The sequence below is a fragment of the Bombina bombina genome, chromosome 11, assembly GCF_027579735.1.
Source record: "Bombina bombina isolate aBomBom1 chromosome 11, aBomBom1.pri, whole genome shotgun sequence".
Classification (NCBI taxonomy): Eukaryota; Metazoa; Chordata; class Amphibia; order Anura; family Bombinatoridae; genus Bombina; species Bombina bombina.
The window spans coordinates 156,755,139-156,779,281 of NC_069509.1; the positions used below are offsets into that span (position 1 = coordinate 156,755,139).

Sequence of the window (24,143 nt, forward strand, 5' to 3'; positions counted from 1 at the left end):
TCAATACTTGTATAATTAAGTATATGTCAGTGTACTATGAATTGAGCTTAATATAAATACTTCTTGCCTTATATTTGGCTATAATAAACAGCGCCCTTAGAGAGCTATATACACTGATTTATAGAGGTGATATCTCTTTAAGATTGTTGAATATAGCAAGTATTGAATTTATTGAGTTTCTAAGGAACCAAGTTGCAGTCTTACCACTTGATATTTAATAAATCAGTATTTTTGGCTGTACTTTTATATTGCTTTAGCTTATTTTCTAATACTCAGAAAATAAATTAGAAACTTAGGATTAAGTATAGATTGATATATAAGGTGGAATATCAGAGAGACTATTGTAGCAAATGAAAATTGCAACAATAAATTTCTATGTTTAGTTACTTTTAGTTAGTTCCAGTTTTGCTTTGTAAACTTCAAACGCTCAGATAATGGTTCACTGGTATTGGAACCGTAATGTATTATAATGTTGGCAATTATAGAGTTATAATTGATAGTAGTAAGATATACAAGTTACTTAGTTGTTGTTTTGAAAATATGATTCTAGTACTTCTGCGATGTTATCGGTCACTTGCAACAGGAGTATATACTGATAATAGTTGTTATATCGTATTGCCTGTGATTGTGATGGCATAACATATAATATAGCAGCTTTTAGACCAACATCCCAGATGCGTTTTAAAATAAGTTACTCTTTCGTACCTCATTAAAGACTTAGAAAAGTAACAAAAATATTGTTTGAGTATTCCAAAATGAAATATCTTACTTTACCGCTAAGACTAGTCTATCGACTGAATTTGTATCTCAGTAATGTTACAAAGTTTTAGCTAGCGGCTTGAGTAAGACTGTTCTTTGGTCCATAATTGTTTTCGGTTAGGATACTTTTTGTATAAAATTATGCTATTGTTTGTACCACAATGGAGAGCACATTAAAACAACTAAACCCCTGATGCAGCGTTTCTCTAACGCTTCCTCAGAGGGGGTATTGCTTGTAGAGTGTAAACAATTTTAGGGAGTATTGTCATTCTGACTGATTGTATACTTCCCCAGCATGACAAAAGTTTATCTCTCCACATAGTGAAGGAGTGTTGTATTGTTTTAAGTAAGGGGGGTACAGTTTAAGGGAAATAGTCGCTGATTATCTGGAGACAACACCACCCCCAAGTATTTCAGGTGTGAGATTTGGAGTTTAGGCGGGCATATGTGCTGTAAATTTGCAAAACCTATGGGGTTCATGGATATATATAGTATTTCTGATTTATTGTAGTTAATTAGAAAGTGGGAGAAATTACTAAATTTATCGAATTCCGAAATTAAAGCTGAGAGGGAAAGAGTAGGAGAGGATAGGGTGAGCGGGACATCATCCGTGAATATGGCGAATTTATGCGAATGTGTGCCTACTTTAAGTCCGTGAATGTTAGGATTATTTCGTATGTGGCTTGCTAAGACTTCCATAGTGAATATGAAAAGGAGTGGGGAAAGAGGGCAGCCCTGTCGGGTACCGTTTTTGATGGGGAAGCTTTGTGAGAGAACTCCGTTTGTATGTATTTTGGCTGTGGGGCTAGTGTATAAGTGAGATATTTGTTCTATCATGGTGTTACCAAAACCCAAATGTCTAAGGGCGCAATGAAGAATTTTCCAGTTTAGCCTATCAAAGGCTTTCTATGTGTCAGTAGAGACCAGGATAGCAGGAATTTGTTGTGTTTTCATGTATTCCATGAGATGTAACACACAGACTGTGTTGTCTCTGACCTCTCTGAGTGGGACAGAGCCCCTTGATCCACATGGATAAGGGTGGGTAAGATTTTATTGATACGTTGTGCAAGGATTTTGGCATAGATTTTGATATCTCCATTTAGTAGAGAGATTGGGCAATAGCTACCTGGCTCTGTGAGGGGTTTCCCTGGTTTGTGGATAATCGATATATGTGCTTCTAGTAGGCTTGGTGAAAAGCGGTCATTGTCATTGAGGGAATTAAATAAGTTTGTGAGGTGTGGGATTAATATATGCTGAAAATGTTTGTAATATAATGCTGATAATCCGTCGGGTCTGGGGGTTTTTATTTAAGGGGGTATTTTTTATTGCAACAGGGACTTCTTGCATGGTAATAGGTTCATCTAGTTGTTTAGCTATATTGTCTGGCAGTGTTGCTATATCTGATTCAAGGATATACTGGTCTATTTCTGTAAGGTTTGTCTATGCGTCAGAGTGGGGGATGTTGTATAGATTATTCTAAAAGTCTCTGAAAGTGTTGGCAATGGTCCTACTATCATATATATGGTTTGTGGGGTCAGATGGGGAAGCCAGTTTGTGAATATAATTATCTAGCAAGGAGGGATAAAGTATAATTTCCTGACGCGTAATGCTTTCCTATGTGCTTCTTTATTTAATAGCTCGTTCAATTCCTTTCTAACTTTAAGTAGCTGTTTGGTACAATGTTGGTCCGTGGGTGTTTGCATGTGTGCGGTGTCTAACCTGCAAAGTTTTTGGAGTAAGTTATTATAACATTTGTTGTAATTTTTTATGAGAATAGATTTTTGTTTTATGAACTCTTCCCGTATTACGGCTTTGTGTGCTTCCCATAATAAACTACTAGATGAAGAAGCGGTTGTGTTATGTTGAAAGAAGTCGATGAGTGTGTGCAAGAGTTTCTCCATGATAGGAGGTTGATGTAATAGATTTTCATCCATTCATCAGCAGGGGTCTATGAGAGGTTTATCTGTCCATGTTAAGGATAGGGAGACCATGGAGTGGTCTGACCAGCGGGTTGGAAGGATTTCTGAAGAATGTTCCAGGGGGAGGCTGTTTTGATCTATGTAGATGTAGTCTAGCCTTGAGTAGGATTTACAGGGGTTAGAATAAAAAGTGAAGGTTTTCTGTGAGGGGTGGTGCAATCTCCAGACATCTATAAGGGTTGCTTCATGCAGGGAGTTTGAGATAGCTCCTAAGGAGCTTCTAGGCTGGGTTCCTCTTTTATTAGAGCAGTCTAGAAGTGGTTACATTGCTATATTTTGGTCATCTGCAAAAATTACAGTTCCTTTGGCTGTTCCCACAATTTCTCTGATGACTCTTTTGATAAAGCGGGCTTGGCCTGTATTTGGGGCATAAATGTTTGCTATGGTAAGAGGGCGATTATAGAGGGTCCCTATCAGGATTATGTATCTCCCCTCATTGTCAGTAAATGTATGTGTAACATGGAATGGTGTATTTCGATGGAGGAGGATACCCACTTCATTACGTTTTGTTTGCTGTTTGAGTTAAAATAACCTGTTGGGAAATGTTAAGATGTGAATTTAGGTTTTGAGAAAATGAGTCTCCTGTAAAATAATAATATCTCCCTTATGCTTGTAAAACCAATTTAAGGCTATAGATCTCTTTGTTGGGGAATTCAGTCCTTTAACATTTTGGGATATGATTGTTATTTCAGGAGTTCTCATGATGTGTAGTGGGATTGGGGTCTTGCTGATCTGAAGGGGGTGTATGGAGGTGGTTTGTAGAAAGGGCCGGGTCCTTTGTGTAGTATATTTGGGGTTGCAGGCTTACCAGTTTGTATTTTCTCCTAGGCAGAGAGAGGTAGAGACAGGGAGAGGCATTTGAGCAGTAGTAGAAATAGAAGGCTTTTATCTGTGGGTAGACAGGGAAGAAACAAGTAAATAGAACAATAAAACCAACATACAATTACATTACATATAAACAGTAAACATAACTGGGTACAATACTTAAACAGTATTTTAATCCTAAAGGGGGTAACATAGTGACCTTTAAGTGACACTAAAATGGCAGTTTCCATCTGATTAGGGTTGTTGATTTTTCTCACCAGGTAAGGTGATAGTGAGCCATTAAGTGATTGTGCTAGGCACGATTAAGGGTATTAGGAGTAGTATAAAAGGGGGTTATATGGGTATGGGGCTACATGATTAGAGCTTAACAGGCATTCACCTATAGAGGAGAGTTTTGTGGTGCAGAATAAATGTGCTGCGGAATGAGTTCTTAAAGACATAAGTATACTTCACCAAAGTGAATCACTGTAATTGAGCCTGTCTAGGTAATGTAGCAACTCAGGTGGGGTCCTCTTCTTCTTGGTTTGCTTGCAAAGAAGCGTTTGTGCTTTTTCTGTGGACAGTGGTCCAGCTTGATCACTGCTTTGGTGGGGAGAGTGTTGGGGAGTTCTTTGAAGCATCAGCAGATCTAAGTAAAGGTATGGATGGAGCAGGAATGTTGAGACATTTTCAGAAGTGTTCCAAGTTGTCTGGCATTCTGTATATTATTATTCTTGAGTCGTGAAGTACCTTCAGGCAGAATGGGAATCCCCATCTTTATGGGATTTTGAGATCTTGAAGGTGGTTAGTCAGGTACTTTGCTTTTCATATATTTGCTAGGGTGATGGTGCTCAGGTCAGCGTATATCTGTAATGTGTCGCCTTCAAAGGTGATTTGACGAAGCTACCTAGAGGCAAGCATTATTTTTTCCTTGTCTTTGAAGCTATGGAATTTAAGGATAATGTCTCTAGGAGATTTATCGTCTGGTGGTTTGGGGCGTAATGCCCGATGCGCCCTTTCCATGGGTATAGTAGAGGTATCATCTCTCAGGAGAAACTTGAACAGTTGCTGAAGGTGTTGTTGCAGGAGATTAGGGTTAATCTTCTCGAAGACTCCCCTAATCCTGAGGTTTTGGCATCTTCCCCTGTTGTCCAAGTCTTCCACCTGAGCGTGTAGTTGCTGTATATGTGTGTCATGCACTTGGATAGTACGGTTCTGTAGGTCTACATTGTTGTTATATTGTTCCATGTCTTCTTCAAATTGCATCACTCTGTCACCCATGTTGGATAGATCTTTTTTAACCTCTGTAAGTACCATCTTTGATGAGCTTCTCTACTTGCATGAAGAAAGAAGCAAAATCTGCTTTAGACGGTAGGTTACAGAGGTCCGCTTTAGTTAAAGGGCTTGAATGAGCTATGTTTTCAGAAGTAGTTTCTGAGGCTTGTGAACTTTCAGGGTCTGTCGCAGATATTTCTAAGATTTTGAATAAATTACTCACTTTGGAGCTGGTTGTTGGAGGTCCTTTGCTGGCCTTGTCTGGGTGAGGAGTTCTCCTGGACGTTATTTTGCATGGCTTAATTGCGTAGTAGTAGTCATTAGTGCAGTAATATGTAAGGAGAACAGTATTAGTACTAGCTCTGCGGGCTGTATATATTTATCTGTAAGGCTTTAATACTGGTGTCTCCTAGATCTGTAAAAGTGTAAGTAGATTCTGTAGTTACTTGCAGCAGGCCTGTTGGATTAGTGGCCATTTGGGCCTGTCGATATACTGTTGTGCTGTAAGGCCTGTGGTGACTCAAATAGAGTCTATGTAATCGGCGTAGTAAATGTGATCAGTCCTTAGTAAGGGGTTATAATAGCATACTTAGAATCCACTTACTTTCAAAGTCTGTTGATTGTAGCTTTCACATGTGTTTGTGCTGAAAGATGTCTGTCCTGTAGCTTGTGCTGGATTGTAGGCCTTAAGCAGGCATTGCAGCCCGGAGGAGTAGCACTATAGACTGTTATTGTAGCCTAGTAGGCTAGTGTTGCTAGCAGGCTGTTAGGAGTTGATGTGTGCAGCTGTTGATGATGCATTTTTCAAACTACGCATCTCTAATAGGCCTCAGACTAGCAGGCAGTGTGGTCAGCCTCGAATATAGGGCTGGAACGGCAGGCTGTTTTCAGAGCGTTTCGCAGCTCGGTTTTGGGTTTTATTTATCCCACAGTGCGCTCCTAGCTTTTCAGTTGTAGGACATGATCCGGAGCTACATTACAAAGCGGCCATGATGGTCACCGGGCAGCTCTGCCCCTGTCAGGTTTTATTCCCTGCTTTGTTTGCCATGTGCTGCTGGCAGCCATTTTACTCACCTCTTACTGAATCTGGTGCAGAGTGTATGAGGCTGCTCATTTCCTGCACGCCCTCTTATGGCCGGACTGGTGTACATCATCCGTGTGAGACAGGTTGTAGTCTCAGAATTGTGATGTCATCACTTATTATTTAAAGGGCCTCTATTCAGTATGCTTTGCCCTAGCATTGTCTCAGACCTGTTTGTGAGTTCCTGTGTATTACCTGGCTGTCTGACGTATCTTCTGGTTCCTGATTTCTGGCTTGTTCCTGACTCTGCTGTTCTTCTTGTTCCTGATTCAGGCTCATCTGACTACTCGCTTTGGCTCCTGGCTTGGCTCGTCTGACAACCAGCTCTGGATTTGACTCCTGGCTTGTTATTTGACTTGTGGACTTTTTATTATTTTTTGTTATTAATAAAGGTGTTATTATTTTTGCACTTCTCGTATCAGTCTGATTCCTGGCACCCTGATATTACACAAGGGCCATGAATCCTGATGGTGCTAATAATCCACCTTTACCTAGCATCATTTCGAGGATGGATGAACAGGATCACCACTTGGATCAATTTGCACTAGTCCTGCAAACCCTGCTGACTCGCACTGCACATTTGGACCAGAGTGTCCCACAAGTTATGGCTGCTCTGGTTTCCACTGCTGCACCTAGTCCTACCAGGAGCATGTCCGGTTCTGCACCTCTACCTCAGTGATATGGAGGCGATCCTATTCAGTGCAGAGGGTTTTTGAACCAGGTGGGAATTTACTTTGAGATGTTACCTCAGGCGTTTTCCTCTGACAGAGCTAAGGTGGGATTTCTCATCTCGTTACTCTCTGACACAGCTCTTGCCTGGGCTAATCCCTTGTGGGAGACTAATAAAGCTGTCATTTCAAATTACCCTGAATTTGTGGCCTCCTTTCGTGGGGTATTTGATGTTCCAGCTTGCTCCTCCTCTGCTGCTAAACAACTCATGTGCATTCAGCAAGGTACGAGATATGTTGCTCAGTATGCCATTGAGTTCCGTACGCTTGCCGCAGAGGTAGGTTGGAACAATGAAGCCCTTGTTGCCGCCTTCCTTCATGGGCTCTCTGATGCGATTAAAGACGAAGTTGCTGCCAGAGATTTACCAGAGGATCTCGAGGCATTGGTGTCTTTTTTATTCCTAATTGGCATAAGACTAAGTGAGAGGCTCTCTTCCTTTTTTAACTCTCTGCATTTTCCGGTTGTTCTGGGTTATCCCTGGCTCCAAAAGCACAATCCCAGTCTCGACTGGCGCAGGTCCGAAATTTTGTCATGGTCCCCGCAATGTATTTCCACTTGTCTTCGGAAACCAGTCAAAGTCTTGTGCTCTTCTTTGGTATCTTAATTGCCAGAGGAGTACCGAGAGTTCCTTGACATTTTTGACAAGGTGCATGCCGGTACATTGCCTCCTCACCGGTCTTACGATTGTGCCATAGACCTGCAACCCGGAGCCATTCCTCCTCGGGGCCGGGTTTACCCTCTGTCTGTTGCAGAGAATTGTGCTATGGAGGAATATGTTGCTGATGCTCTGTCGCGGGGGGATCATCCGCAAATCCTGCTCTCCTGCAGGGGCTGGCTTCTTCTTTGTGAAGAAAAAGGGTGGTGAGTTAAGACCATGCATCGATAATAGGTGTCTTAATTGTCTTACCATTAAGAATGCTTACCATATTCAGCTCATTACGGAACTGTTTGACCACCTCAAGGAAGCTACAGTCTTTTCTAAACTTGATTTGAGAGGAGCATATAATCTTGTTAGGATTAAGGAGGGCCACGAATGGAAAACAGCATTTAACACCAGGAGCTGACATCATGAGTATCTTGCAATACCCTTTGGCCTATGTAATGCTCCAGCTGTTTTCCAGGAATTTATTAATGATGTCCTACGAGATATGTTGCAAAAGTGTGTTGTGGTGTACACTCTTGAGGCTCATCATTCTGATGTTACACGGGTACTTCAGAGATTATGTGAGAATGGCCTGTTTTGTAAACTTGAGAAATGTGAGTTCCATCAGACTCAAGTAACCTTCCTTGGTTATGTAATCTCTGTTGCAGATTTCTCCATGGATCCTGACAAGTTGTCCTGCAGTGGCCTCGCCCAGTTGGTCTTCGCTCTATTCAACGTTTTTTGGGCTTTGCCAATTACTATAGGAAGTTTATTAAAAACTTTTCTTCCTTGGTCAAACCTATCACTGATATGACCTGTAAGGAGAATGATCCACTCCGTTGGTCACCTACTGTCAATAAGGCTTTTGAGAGTCTTAAGACTGCCTTTGCTGCCGCCTCAGTTCTGGCTCATCCTAACCCTGTCCTGCCTTTCATTCTTGAGGTCGATGCGTGTGAGACTGGAGTAGGTGCCCTCTTGTCTAAATGTCCTACGCCTGACGGTTCCTTGCATCCTTGCGGTTTCTTCTGTAAGAAATTGTCTCCAGCGGAGTGCAATTATGAAATTGGCGACAGGGAATTACTGGCTATAATTTTGGCACTCAAGGAATGAAGACACCTTCTCGAGGGTACTAGCGTACCAGTGCTCATTCTTACTGACCACAAGAATTTGACTTATCTATCCGAAGCAAAAGGTTTGTCGCCCTGACAGGCCAGGTGAGCACTATTTTTGTCTCGGTTTAATTATGTGGTCTCCTACCTGCCTGGTAGTAAGAATGTTAGGGTTGATGCCCTCTCTCAACAATTTTCCCCTCTGTCCAAGAAGGAGTCTGTACCTATTCCAGTTATACCTCCTGACCATATTTTTGCTACCATACATACTAATTTGACTTCTCCCTTGGGGGAGGAGATCCTGGCTGCACAAACCAATGCACCTCCTAAGAAACCTAGTGGCAAGTGCTTTGTTCTTGAGAATCTTCAAACTAAAGTTTTGCATACTTACCACTATCCTAAAGCCGCAGGTCATCTGGGCAAGAACCAAATGATTTGGTCTGTCACTCGATAATTCTGGTGGCCAGGTCTTCGTTCTGATGTTGCTGCGTATGTTGCCTCCTGCTCAGTCTGTGCACAGAATAAGACTCCTCGACGTCTTCCTGTGGGTCTTCTTCAACCTATTGCTAATGGTGAACGTCCTTGGACACATCTTTCCATGGACTTCATTGTCGAGCTCCCTGTTTCCAATGGCAATACTGTTATCCTAATGGTGGTTGACCGTTTTTCTAAATTGTCACATTGCATTTCCTTGAAGAAGCTGCCTACCGCTCAGGAACTTGCTTCAATTTTTGCCCGGGAGGTCTTCCGTTTACACGGGTTACCCAAGGAGATAGTCTCGGACCGGGGTAGCCAGTTTGTCTCCAGATTTAGGTGTTCCTTTTGTGCTCAAATGGGGATCCAGCTTTCATTCTCCTCAGCATATCACCCTCAACCAATGGGGCTGCGGAATGGTCTAATCAAGCTCTGGAACAGTTCCTCCGTTGCTATGTCTCAGATCACCACAATAATTGGTCTGAACTGTTACCTTGGGCAGAGTTCCCTCCTAATAGTGCTATTAATGCTTCCTCCCAGTTATCCCCGTTCACAGCAAATTATGGGTTTCAACCATCCTTGTTTCCCGATTCATTCATGTCTCAGGGTATTCTGGCTTTGGAGGAGCATCTCCAGCAACTCCGTTCCACGTGAGTGCAGATTCAGGATTGCCTTCATCGTTTTATGCAGCGCCAAACGTTCCAGGCTGATCGTAGGCATCTGCCTGCGCCTTCCTACCAGGTTGGTGAGAGGGTTTGGCTGTCCTCCCGCAACTTGAACCTTTGTGTGCCTTGCAATAAATTGGCTGCCCGTTATGTTGGTCCTTTTCGAATACTCCGACGGGTCAATCCTGTGGCCTACGCTCTTGACCTTCCTCAAGCAATGCGCATCTCCAAAGTTTTCTCCCTCTTGAAACCATTGGTTTGTAATCGGTTTACCACTGTGTTGCCTCGTCCCCATCCTATCTCTGTTGACAACCATGAAGAATATGAGGTCAGCAGCATTATTGACTCTCGTATGTCCAGGGGCCACGTACAGTATTTGGTTCACTGGAGGGGCTACGGTTCGGAGGAGCGTTCCTGGGTTTCCTCCTCTGATGTTCATGCTCCCGCCGTCCTCCGTGACTTCCATGCCCGTTTCCCCAATAAGCCATTTGTCCTCCCATGGGGTAGGGGTCGTTGAAGGGAGGGTACTGTTAGAGTTTCACCCTGCTTTGTTTGCTATTTGCTACTGGCAGCCATTTTACTCACCTCTTACTGAATCTGGTGCAGAGTGTCTGATGCTGCTCGTTTTCTACACGCCCTCTTATGGCCGGACTGGTGTACATCATCCATGTGAGACAGAATTGTGATGTCATCACTTATTATTTAAAGGGCCTCTGTTCAGTATGTTTTGCCCTTGCGTTGTCTCAGACCTGTTTGTGAGTTCCTGTGTATTACCTGGTTGTCTGACATCTCTTCTGGTTCCTGATTCCTGGCTTGTTCCTGGCTCTGCTGTTCTCCTTGTTCCTGATTCCGGCTCGTCTGACTACTCGCTATGGCTCCTGACTCGTCTCGTCTGACTACCAGCTCTGGCTTTGACTCCTGGCTTGTTATATGACTTGTGGACTTTTTATTATTTTTTGTTATTAATAAAGGTGTTATTATTTTTGCACTTCTCGTCTCAGTCTGATTCCTGGCACCCTGACAGCCCCCTATTTTGTGATTTAATAAGAAGTTACCATTGCTAGACTTTGGCCGACGGGTTATAAATGTGCTAAATCGCTATCGTGAGCAGATTTCCAAAAATGAATCTCAGATATATAAAGCATTATAAGTCTTGTTAAAGGGACATGAAACCCCAAATAGAAAAAAATCATGATTTAGACAGAGCACACAATTTTCAACAACTTTCTAATTTACTTCTATTATTTAATTTGCTTCCTTCTCTTGTTATCCTTTGCTGAAAAAAAGGTTTATCTAGGTAAGCTCAGGAGCAGCAAAGAACCTAGGTTCTAGCTGCTGATTGGTGGCTGCATATATATACCGATTGTCATTGGCTCACCCATGTGTTCAGTTAGAAACCAGTAGTGCATTGCTGCTCCTTCCACAAATGATACCAAGAGAATGAAACAAATTTGATAATAGAATTAAAATGGAAAGTTGTTTAAAATTGTATGTTCTACCTAAATCATGAAAGGACATTTTTGGGTTTCATGTCCCTTTAAATCCACACCACTTCCGAGACACGTGTCATGCTTAAAGAGACACTGAACCCAATTTTTTTCTTTCGTGATTCAGATAGAGCATGCAATTTTAAGCAACTTTCTAATTTACTCCTATTATCAAATTGTTTTCCTCTTGGTATCTTTATTTGAAAAGCAAGAATGTAAGTTCAGATGCCGGCCCACTTTTGGTGAACAACCTGGGTTGTTCTTGCTGATTGGTGGATAAATTCACCCACCAATAAACAAGTGCTGTCCAGAGTACTGAACCAAAAATAGCTTAGATCCCTTTTTTTTCAAATAAAGGCAGCAAGAGAATGAAGAAAAAATGATAATAGGAGTAAAGTACAAAGTTGCATAAAATTGCATGCTCTATCTGAATCACGAAAGAAAAAAATTTGGGTTCAGTGTCCCTTTAAAATAATATTATTGATGTTCTACTGTGACAAGGCTCCTAAAATTATACTTCTGGCTTCTAACGCCGCAACCTAACTACATTTATTATCCCCTACTCTGCCGCCCACAACGTCGCCACCACTATATTAAATGTATTAACCCCTAAGCCTGACCCTAAACCTAACACCCCCTAACTTAAATATAATTACAATAAATCTAAATAAAATTACTACAATTACATAAATAATTCCTATTTAAAACTAAATACTTACCTATAAAATAAACCCTAAGCTAGCTACAATATAACTAATAGTTACATTGTAGCTATCTTAGGGTTTATTTTTATTTTACAGGCAACTTTGTATTTATTTTAACTAGGTAGAATAGTTATTAAATAGTTATTAACTATTTAATAACTACCCAATTAAAATAAAGACAAATTTACCTGTAAAATAAAACCTAACCTAAGTTACACTAACACCTAACATTACACTATAATTAAATAAATTACCTAAATTAAATACAATTAATTACAATTAAATAAAATTATCTAAAGTACTGAACCCCCCCCCCACTAAATTACAGAAAATAATAAAATAATGACAAGATTTTTAAACTCATTACACCTACTCTAATCCCCCTAACAAAATAAAAAAGCCCCCCAAAATAAAAAAAAGCCCTACCCTACACTAAATTACAAATAGCCCTTCAAAGGGCCTATAAGTGTATGCATATGTGTATGACTGTGTGGGTATAAGTGTATGCATATGTGTATGACTGTGTGGGTATAGGTGTATGCATATGTGCATGACTGTGTGGGTATAGGTGTATGGATATGTGTATGACTGTGTGGGTATAGGTGTATGCATATGTGCATGACTGTGTGGGTATAGGTGTATGCATATGTGTATGACTGTGTGGGTATAAGTGTATGCATATGTGTATGACTGTGTGGGTATAGGTGTATGCATATGTGTATGACTGTGTGGGTATAAGTGTATGCATATGTGCATGACTGTGTGGGTATAGGTGTATGCATATGTGTATGACTGTGTGGGTATAGGTGTATGCATATGTGTATGACTGTGTGGGTATAGGTGTATGCATATGTGTATGACTGTGTGGGTATAGGTGTATGCATATGTGTATGACTGTGTGGGTATACGTATAGGGGGCGCAATACTTGCCTTGCCCTGGGTGCTGGCAACCCACGCTACGCCACTGAATACAGGAGAAGTTAGCACCTAAAAAATTACACTGGTTTTTATATCTTCAAATAGCATCAGCCGTCACAAAGGCTCTACCCCGAAACTCTAGGCAAAGTTTGACAATACTACAGGGAGTGCAGAATTATTAGGCAAGTTGTATTTCTCTTGTTAAGTGTATCCAGTCCACGGATCATCCATTACTTATGGGATATTAACTCCTCCCCAACAGGAAGTGCAAGAGGATTCACCCAGCAGAGCTGCTATATAGCTCCTCCCCTAACTGCCATTACCAGTCATTCTCTTGCACCCAACGAATAGATAGGATGTGTGAGAGGACTGTGGTGATTATACTTAGTTTCATACCTTCAATCAAAAGTTTGTTATTTTATAATAGCACCGGAGTGTGTTATTCCTTCTCTGGTAGAATTTGAAGAAGAATCTACCTGAGTCTTTCTATGATTTTAGCCGGAGTAGTTAAGATCATATTGCTGTTTCTCGGCCATCTGAGGAGAGGTAAACTTCAGATCAGGGGACAGCGGGCAGATTAATCTGCAAAGAGGTATGTAGCAGCTTATTATTTTCTGACAATGGAATTGATGAGAAAATTCTGCCATACCGATATAATGTAAACTGAGCCTTAAATGCAGTAGCAGCAACTGGTATCAGGCTGTCATGTATGTATATTTTACACTTCAGTATTCTGGGGAATGGCACTTCACTGGAATTATACTGTATGCATAAAACTTTAGCCTAATTTGCAGGGACTAGCAACAGGCTTTTTAATAACACTCAATTTATTAATGTTAAACGTTTTTTGCTGGCATGTAAAATCGTTTAATTTTCTGAGGTACTGGGTGAAAAAATGTTTTGGGCACTATTTTTTTCCACTTGGCAGTCGTTTTATTTAATTTATGACAGTTTACTGATCTCTCTCACTGTTATGTGTGAGGGGGAGGGGCCTTTTTTGGCGCTTTTGCTACGCATCTAAAAATTCAGTCAGAAGTTTATTGTCTTCCCTGCATGATCCGGTTCATCTCTACAGAACTCAGGGGTCTTCAAAACTTGTTTTGAGGGAGGTAATCACTCACAGCAGAGCTGTGAGATTGTAGTTGACTGTGATAAAAAAAAAACGTTTATTTCTGTATATTTTTTTTTTTTCTGCTATCAGGGTTAGTTATCCTTTGCTAATGGGAGCAATCCTTTGCTAAAATTGTGTTTTTTTTACAAAGATTTGATGCTATAACTTTTCAGTTTATTAATTTTCAACTGTCATAACTTTTTCTGTGCTTCTTATAGGCACAGTACGTTTTCATATTATAGTAAATTACTTGAAAAGTATTTCCAAGTTGCTAGTTTATTTGCTAGTGTGTTAAACATGTCTGATTCAGAGGAAGATATCTGTGCTATATGTGCTAAAGCCAAAGTGGAGCCCAATAGAAATTTATGTACTAACTGTATTGATGCTACTTTAAATAAAAGTCAATCTGTACAAATTGAACATATTTCACCAAACAACGAGGGGAGAGTTATGCCGTCTAACTCGCCTCACGTGTCAGTACCTGCATCTCCCGCTCGGGAGGTGCGTGATATTGTAGCGCCGAGTACATCTGGGCGGCCATTACAAATCACATTACAGGATATGGCTACTGTTATGACTGAAGTTTTGGCTAAATTACCAGAACTAAGAGGTAAGCGTGATCACTCTGGGGTGAGAACAGAGTGCGCTGATAATATTAGGGCCATGTCAGACACTGTGTCACAATTTGCAGAACATGAGGACGGAGAGCTTCATTCTGCGGGTGACGGTTCTGATCCAAACAAACTGGATTCAGATATTTCAAATTTTAAATTTAAGCTGGAAAACCTCCGTGTATTACTAGGGGAGGTGTTAGCGGCTCTGAATGATTGTAACACAGTTGCAATACCAGAGAAAATGTGTAGGTTGGATAAATATTTTGCGGTACCGGCGAGTACTGACGTTTTTCCTATACCTAAGAGACTTACTGAAATTGTTACTAAGGAGTGGGATAGACCCGGTGTGCCGTTCTCACCCCCTCCGATATTTAGAAAGATGTTTACAATAGACGCCACCACACGGGACTTATGGCAAACGGTCCCTAAGGTGGAGGGAGCAGTTTCTACTTTAGCTAAGCGTACCACTATCCCAGTGGAGGATAGCTGTGCCTTTTCAGATCCAATGGATAAAAAGTTAGAGGGTTACCTTAAGAAAATGTTTGTTCAACAAGGTTTTATATTGCAACCTCTTGCATGCATTGCGCCTGTCACGGCTGCAGCAGCATTTTGGTTTGAGTCTCTGGAAGAGACACTTGAATCAGCTCCATTAGATGAGATTACACACAAGCTTAAAGCCCTTAAGTTAGCTAACTCATTTATTTCAGATGCCGTAGTACATTTAACTAAACTTACGGCTAAGAATTCCGGATTCGCCATTCAGGCACGCAGAGCACTGTGGCTAAAATCCTGGTCAGCTGACGTTACTTCTAAATCTAAATTGCTTAATATACCTTTCAAAGGGCAGACCTTATTCGGGCCCGGGTTGAAAGAAATTATCGCTGACATTACAGGAGGTAAAAGCCATGCCCTGCCTCAAGACAGAGCCAAACCTAAGGCTAGACAGTCTAATTTTCATTCCTTTCGTAATTTCAAAGCAGGAGCAGCATCAACTTCCTCTGCACCAAAACAGGAAGGAGCTGTTGCTCGCTACAGACAAGGCTGGAGACCTAACCAGTCCTGGAACAAGGGCAAGCAGGCCAGGAAACCTGCTGCTGCCCCTAAGACAGCATGAATCGAGGGCCCCCGATCCGGGAACGGATCTAGTGGGGGGCAGACTTTCTCTCTTCGCCCAGGCTTGGGCAAGAGATGTCCAGGATCCCTGGGCGTTAGAGATCATATCTCAGGGATACCTTCTAGACTTCAAATTCTCTCCCCCAAGAGGGAGATTTCATCTGTCAAGGTTGTCAACAAACCAAATAAAGAAAGAGGCGTTTCTACGCTGCGTACAAGATCTTTTATTAATGGGAGTGATCCATCCGGTTCCGCGGTCGGAACAAGGACAAGGGTTTTACTCAAATCTGTTTGTGGTTCCCAAAAAAGAGGGAACTTTCAGGCCAATCTTGGATTTAAAGATCCTAAACAAATTCCTAAGAGTTCCATCGTTCAAAATGGAAACTATTCGGACAATTTTACCCATGATCCAAAAGGGTCAGTACATGACCACAGTGGATTTAAAGGATGCTTACCTTCACATACCGATTCACAAAGATCATTACCGGTATCTAAGGTTTGCCTTTCTAGACAGGCATTACCAGTTTGTAGCTCTTCCATTCGGATTGGCTACGGCTCCGAGAATCTTCACAAAGGTTCTGGGTGCTCTTCTGGCGGTACTAAGACCGCGAGGAATTGCGGTAGCTCCGTACCTAGACGACATTCTGATACAAGCTTCAAGCTTTCAAACTGCCAAGTCTCATACAGAGTTAGTACTGGCATTTCTAAGGTCGCATGGATGGAAGGTGAACGAAAAGAAGAGTTCTCTCTTTCCACTCACAAGAGTTCCCTTCTTGGGGACTCTTATAGATTCTGTAGAAATGAAGATTTACCTGACAGAAGACAGGTTAACAAAGCTTCAAAATGCATGCCGTGTCCTTCATTCCATTCAACACCCGTCAGTAGCTCAATGCATGGAGGTGATCGGCTTAATGGTAGCAGCAATGGACATAGTACCCTTTGCACGCCTACATCTCAGACCGCTGCAATTGTGCATGCTAAGTCAGTGGAATGGGGATTACTCAGACTTGTCCCCTACTCTGAATCTGGATCAAGAGACCAGAAATTCTCTTCTATGGTGGCTTTCTCGGCCACATCTGTCCAGGGGGATGCCATTCAGCAGGCCGGACTGGACAATTGTAACAACAGACGCCAGCCTACTAGGTTGGGGCGCTGTCTGGAATTCTCTGAAGGCTCAGGGACAATGGAATCAGGAGGAGAGTCTCCTACCAATAAACATTCTGGAATTGAGAGCAGTTCTCAATGCCCTTCTGGCTTGGCCCCAGTTAACAACTCGGGGGTTCATCAGGTTTCAGTCGGACAACATCATGACTGTAGCTTACATCAACCATCAGGGAGGGACAAGAAGCTCCCTAGCAATGATGGAAGTATCAAAGATAATTCGCTGGGCAGAGTCTCACTCTTGCCACCTGTCAGCAATCCACATCCCGGGAGTGGAGAACTGGGAGGCGGATTTCTTAAGTCGTCAGACTTTTCATCCGGGGGAGTGGGAACTTCATCCGGAGGTCTTTGCCCAAATACTTCGACGTTGGGGCAAACCAGAGATAGATCTCATGGCGTCTCGACAGAACGCCAAGCTTCCTCGTTACGGGTCCAGATCCAGGGATCCGGGAGCGGTTCTGATAGATGCTTTGACAGCACCTTGGACCTTCAGGATGGCTTATGTGTTTCCACCCTTCCCGATGCTTCCTCGTTTGATTGCCAGAATCAAACAGGAGAGAGCATCAGTGATTCTAATAGCGCCTGCATGGCCACGCAGGACTTGGTATGCAGATCTAGTGGACATGTCATCCTGTCCACCTTGGTCGCTACCTCTGAAACAGGACCTTCTGATCCAGGGTCCCTTCAAACATCAAAATCTAATTTCTCTGAAGCTGACTGCTTGGAAATTGAACGCTTGATTTTATCAAAACGTGGTTTTTCTGAGTCAGTTATTGATACCTTAATACAGGCTAGGAAGCCTGTTACCAGAAAGATTTACCATAAGATATGGCACAAATACTTATATTGGTGCGAATCCAAGAGTTACTCATGGAGTAAGGTTAGGATTCCGAGGATATTGTCTTTTCTACAAGAAGGTTTAGAAAAGGGTTTATCCGCTAGTTCCTTAAAGGGACAGATTTCAGCTCTGTCCATTCTTTTACACAAACGTCTGTCAGAAGTTCCGGACGTTCAAGCTTTTTGTCAGGCTTTAGCTAGGATCAAGCCTGTGTTTAAAACTGTTGCTCCACCATGGAGTTTGAACTTAGTTCTTAATGTTTTACAGGGGGTTCCGTTTGAACCCCTTCATTCCATTGATATCAAGTTGTTATCTTGGAAAGTTCTGTTTTTAATGGCGATTTCCTCGGCTCGAAGAGTCTCTGAGTTATCTGCCTTACATTGTGATTCTCCTTATCTGATTTTTCATTCAGACAAGGTAGTTCTGCGTACTAAACCTGGGTTCCTACCTAAGGTGGTCACTAACAGGAATATCAATCAAGAGATTGTGGTTCCATCTTTGTGTCCTAATCCTTCTTCGAAAAAGGAACGTCTCTCTTGCGTTCCTTATTATCTGTGATTGCTTTACATATTGTAATTTTCTGTTAATATTGTAATATGTACTATTGATATGTGTGTACATGCTTTTGATGCTCTCATGTTCATTCATCTTTCAAAAACAATAAAAATTATTTTCAAAAAAAAAAAAAGAAAAAGGAACGTCTGCTACACAATCTAGATGTAGTCCGTGCCCTGAAATTTTATCTACAGGCAACTAAGGATTTTCGACAAACGTCTTCCCTGTTTGTCGTTTATTCTGGTCAGAGGAGAGGTCAAAAAGCTTCGGCTACCTCTCTCTCCTTTTGGCTTCGTAGCATAATACGGTTAGCCTATGAGACTGCTGGACAGCAGCCTCCTGAAAGAATTACAGCACATTCTACTAGAGCTGTGGCTTCCACTTGGACCTTTAAGAATGAGGCTTCTGTTGAACAGATTTGCAAGGCTGCAACTTGGTCTTCTCTTCATACTTTTTCCAAATTTTACAAATTTGACACTTTTGCTTCTTCGGGGGCTGTTTTTGGGAGAAAGGTTCTTCAGGCAGTGGTTCCTTCCGTATAAAGAGCCTGCCTGTCCCTCCCGTCATCCGTGTACTTTAGCTTTGGTATTGGTATCCCATAAGTAATGGATGATCCGTGGACTGGATACACTTAACAAGAGAAAACATAATTTATGCTTACCTGATAAATTTATTTCTCTTGTGGTGTATCCAGTCCACGGCCCGCCCTGTCACTTTAAGGCAGGTAATTTTTCCATTAAACTACAGTCACCACTGCACCCTATGGTTTTCCTTTCTCTGCATGTTTTCGGTCGAATGACTGGTAATGGCAGTTAGGGGAGGAGCTATATAGCAGCTCTGCTGGGTGAATCCTCTTGCACTTCCTGTTGGGGAGGAGTTAATATCCCATAAGTAATGGATGATCCGTGGACTGGATACACCACAAGAGAAATAAATTTATCAGGTAAGCATAAATTATGTTTTTTGAGGATTCATTTTATTATTGAACAACAACCATGTTCTCAATGAACCCAAAAAACTCATTAATATCAAAGCTGAATATTTTTGGAAGTAGTTTTTAGTTTGTTTTTTGTTTTAGCTATTTTAGGGGGATATCTGTGTGTGCAGGTGACTATTACTGTGCATAATTATTAGGCAACTTAACAAAAAACAAATATATACCCATTTCAATTATTTATTTTTACCAGTGAAACCAATATAACATCTCAACATTCACAAATATACATTTCTGACATTCAAAAACAAAACAAAAACAAATCAGTGACCAATATAGCCACCTTTCTTTGCAAGGACACTCAAAAGCCTGCCATCCATGGATTCTGTCAGTGTTTTGATCTGTTCACCATCAACATTGCGTGCAGCAGCAACCACAGCCTCCCAGACACTGTTCAGAGAGGTGTACTGTTTTCCCTCCTTGTAAATCTCACATTTGATGATGGACCACAGGTTCTCAATGGGGTTCAGATCAGGTGAACAAGGAGGCCATGTCATTAGATTTTCTTCTTTTATACCCTTCCTTGCCAGCCACGCTGTGGAGTACTTGGACGCGTGTGATGGAGCATTGTCCTGCATGAAAATCATGTTTTTCTTGAAGGATGCAGACTTCTTCCTGTACCACTGCTTGAAGAAGGTGTCTTCCAGAAACTGGCAGTAGGACTGGGAGTTGAGCTTGACTCCATCCTCAACCCGAAAAGGCCCCACAAGCTCATCTTTGATGATACCAGCCCAAACCAGTACTCCACCTCCACCTTGCTGGCGTCTGAGTCAGATTGGAGCTCTCTGCCCTTTACCAATCCAGCCACGGGCCCATCCATCTGGCCCATCAAGACTCACTCTCATTTCATCAGTCCATAAAACATTAGAAAAATCAGTCTTGAGATATTTCTTGGCCCAGTCTTGACGTTTCAGCTTGTGTGTCTTGTTCAGTGGTGGTCGTCTTTCAGCCTTTCTTACCTTGGCCATGTCTCTGAGTATTGCACACATTGTGCTTTTGGGCACTCCAGTGATGTTGCAGCTCTGAAATATGGCCAAACTGGTGGCAAGTGGCATCTTGGCAGCTGCACGCTTGACTTTTCTCAGTTCATGGGCAGTTATTTTGCGCCTTGGTTTTTCCACACGCTTCTTGCGACCCTGTTGACTATTTTGAATGAAACGCTTGATTGTTCGATGATCACGCTTCAGAAGCTTTGCAATTTTAAGAGTGCTGCATCCCTCTGCAAGATATCTCACTATTTTTTACTTTTCTGAGCCTGTCAAGTCCTTCTTTTGACCCATTTTGCCAAAGGAAAGGAAGTTGCCTAATAATTATGCACACCTGATATAGGGTGTTGATGTCATTAGACCACACCCCTTCTCATTACAGAGATGCACATCACCTAATATGCTTAATTGGTAGTAGGCTTTCGAGCCTATACAGCTTGGAGTAAGACAACATGCATAAAGAGGATGATGTGGTCAAAATACTAATTTGCCTAATAATTCTGCACTCCCTGTAGAAGGTTACTCTAGCTCCAACATCAGAAATAAAAAACTAATCTCCCACATATATATAGCGATTCAGAAGGCCAGGTCTACCTCTAAAACCCCACTAATAGAGACATGGGAACGAGACATTAATAAGACACAAACGAAAGAAGAATGGGAAGCAATCTTTCAGGTAGCAGGAAAGGGATTAATAAGTGCAGATTTTAAAGAAAATTGCATTAAATCCACCTTCCGGTGGTATCTAACACCAATAGTCACATCGCATTATATTCCAAATGGTAGTAAAAATTGCTACAGGGGGTGCGCGGAGACAGGAACATATATTCACATGTGGTGGGAATGTCCACAAATAAAACAGATATGGATTAACCTATCTAACCTATTAAGTAAAGTATTATCTGAAAATATCACACTGACGGCATCTCAGGCACTACTCAATGAACACATACCACCTTTAAACTCAGCTATAAACACTTTTATTTGCACCCTATACACAGCTACCAGGATATGTGTGGCTAAATATTGGAAGACAGGGGCACCCTCATGGGGGGAGGTAATAGAAAAGATTAAAGCTACCTATAAATTGTCTGAATCTGCATCTTTTATACAAGCTACCCATGAACGATTTTTAAAAGTATGGAACTATTGGATACTGAAGGGACTCTAATAGACCTTGGTTAGAAACATAAGACATTTAGATACTACATAATGTAGACAGTCACAAAAAGAGGACACGAGGACATGAGACACTGACTAAATGTGAAGACTAGTGTTCGATAATGAGATTGGGGGCTCCTTTCCTGGATCTACAGTAAGAAGATTAAGGGAGCAGGCAAGTTTATCCCTTTTTCTTATTCCTTTTTCTTTTCCCTTTTTTTCTGGTTTCTTTTTGGTTGTTTCTTGTGTTAAACTGTTTGTAGTTTAATGTTCTACTTTTTAGGTGAGGAAAAAGAGAGGTGTAGAAGATAGATAAGAGAATTATGAGGAGAGAGAGGCTCTCAAAGGAAAAGTTCTTTCAAAGTTTTTTCTCTAGCCATTGTGTTCGCCTCTCTCTCAGGAAACCTCTGTTGCAATTTTAAGCATTAATTGTGAACTCGAAAAGGGCCTATCCACAGCTAAAAACCAGCCAGAAAATTGGATGATAGAATGTGGTAGATCCCTGAATTTCTTAATCTGAATTAGGCAGCAATTTTTCAGCATTTGTATCTCAAGAGAGCATCATTCATTAAAAACACTGGTCCAGATCCTGCATGGTTGTCTAACTATGAGTCAATTATCTAAAGGTCTCAGGGCTTGCAAGATTCACTGTGAGGGAACTACAATCATCCTCAGGGACATGGTGTGGCACAGCGCCATCTATTGGTTTAACCATCCAGAAAGACCTTGTGTGGCACAGCACCATCTATTGGTTGAACCATCTACAGAGACCCTGCGTAACAGCACAATCTAGTGGTTGAATTATCCACAGGGAACCTTGTGTAACACAGCGCCATCTATTGGTTGAAAGTTCCTAGACATTGTTCCTGTGTGGCACAGCGCCATCTTTTGGTTAAACCATCCACAGGGATCTTGTGTAACACAGCGCCATCTATTGGTTAACCCATCCACAGGGACCTTGTGTAACACATCGCCATCTCTTGGTTGAAAGTTCATCACTAAAATGTGTACGGTGGAAAAATTACTAATTTGTATATTTTTTGCATAAAAATCTCACCAGTACCATGAGGCCTCTGGTGGAATTTTCTAAAGCCAGTTTTTTACCTTGGAAACAGTGTGTCTCGAAAAAAGGGTGTTCCCTGCATTTACGTATGTAAAGGAGATGTATATATTTCAATAGTGCACACAAAAATCGTAATTTAAAAATGGTATAAAAAGGAATAGATGAATTATTGAAATAAAAACACATTCTATAAAATGTATTGTTAAATTGCATTTAAATTCATAACAAAATAGTTCTGCAAAAATCATATTTTATGGAAAAAGTAAAATTCATGCTGAAATTACAAAGAAAAATAACTATTTAAGGCACACAGTAGAAATTGTAACACAACTATAGTGCACATGCAAAAATCAAGGAGAAATTTGTATAGATAATACAAAATGTAAAGCTTATTGTTTGGTTCCCTGCCTTTGCTAGAGGGCTAAACTGCGCTGTTCCATGGGTGTAGCTGAAAGTTCTCTGCGAGGTCTGGATTATTTAAACGTTTCCCCCATTGCAGATATTCCTATTTTATCTTGTAAACTAAAAGGTGGTGAGATTGCTGTCAAAATACGTAAAACACTTAGAGCTAGATTACAATGGAGCTCGAATTTTTCCGTTTACGGCGCGCAATAAATAAACAGCCTACCATGGGATCACGGTGGCAATTAGTGTTCACAAAATTAACCAGAGGTCAGACCTCTGTTTTAACTTTTTAAATGTGCCCCATTTGCCCCCAAAATACAGAGAAGTGGTCTTTATTAAAAAATAAAATAGTAGCATATTTATTTTTTAATGAAGTAACTGCACGTAGCAGTTTAAGCGGTTAAAGTTGGCGGGAGTGGGGTGTTAGAAAAAAACTGCACTGAAAACTGCCTTTACATTGTGGTCTATGGGAACTGTGTGTTCCCTGTAAATAAATATGTGTTTATTGTACTGGGTTTTTCCCCGTATAACTGTGTTTAACACCTGCAAAGAGATTAAACACATAGTTAAAGTCAGCTCCAAAGCAGCAATGTACTACTGGAAACTAGCTGGTGATTGGTGGCTGCATATATTTGCCTCTTGTCATTGGCTCACCAGATGTGTGTAGGCACCACACACCAGCTACATCCCAGTAGAACATTGTTGCTCCTGAGCCTACCTAGATATGCTTTTCAACAAAGGATACCAAGAGAGAAAAGTTGATTTTATAATATAAGTCAAGTAAAAAGTATCTTAAACTCCATGCGCTGTCCAATATTTTGGAATATATATGGTGTTCCGTCTAATGAAACGTTCTTTAATGTCTTTTATTTGAAGAAAATGGCAAGCATTCAGCAAGCATCACCAGGTACACACTATGGACTACAGTTACCTGTTAGGACTTCTGAAATCAATTGAGGAACAGTGGGACCCTGTGCTATTCAAGAGAGAACAGGTATGTACAGTTTCTATAATAATGATTTAAATCCTATATATTGCTAATCTGTAATACTTTATACTATCAGCATATTCATGTGTTCCTAATCAACCGTTTACGTGCTCAAGTGTATTACATTGTTTCTCAATTGCTCCTTTACCTTTATTTTGTTATTGGAAAGAGCTGTCTTTGACTGTTGAAAATGGCACTTATACGTAATACTGCAGTATTTGATATAGAAAAACTATGTAAAAAGGGTCAGGAGAAAAAATCCCGCTCCCAGTGGGGGTGGCAGTGATAGGTACTAATATTGGACTTGTATTTACAGACAGAGAAGATAATGAAACCGTTGTGTATATGGGGGGGGTGATAAGATAAGGAGGTCTGCTAATGTTGCAAGCTCAGCTCATTTGCATGGGTTTTGGTTTCAAGGACCAGAAACAGCTATTTCATACACACACATAAACCTAAAGGAGTAATTTCCCATAAAGTAATTGGAAACACATTTAAGAGAAACCAACTTTACTCTACAGTGCCCC

General features: G+C 41.2%; 1 protein-coding gene across 1 annotated transcript in view; it reads left to right on the forward strand.

The window, feature by feature from the left end:
• The window catches only part of BAIAP3 (BAI1 associated protein 3), a 537,315-nt gene that overhangs the window by 340,571 nt on the left and 172,601 nt on the right, over positions 1 to 24,143 (forward strand). The window contains exon 14 of the mRNA XM_053695302.1: positions 23,505 to 23,622. Coding sequence (XP_053551277.1) covers positions 23,505 to 23,622 — 118 coding nt within the window. The remainder of the gene's footprint in view (positions 1 to 23,504; positions 23,623 to 24,143) is intronic.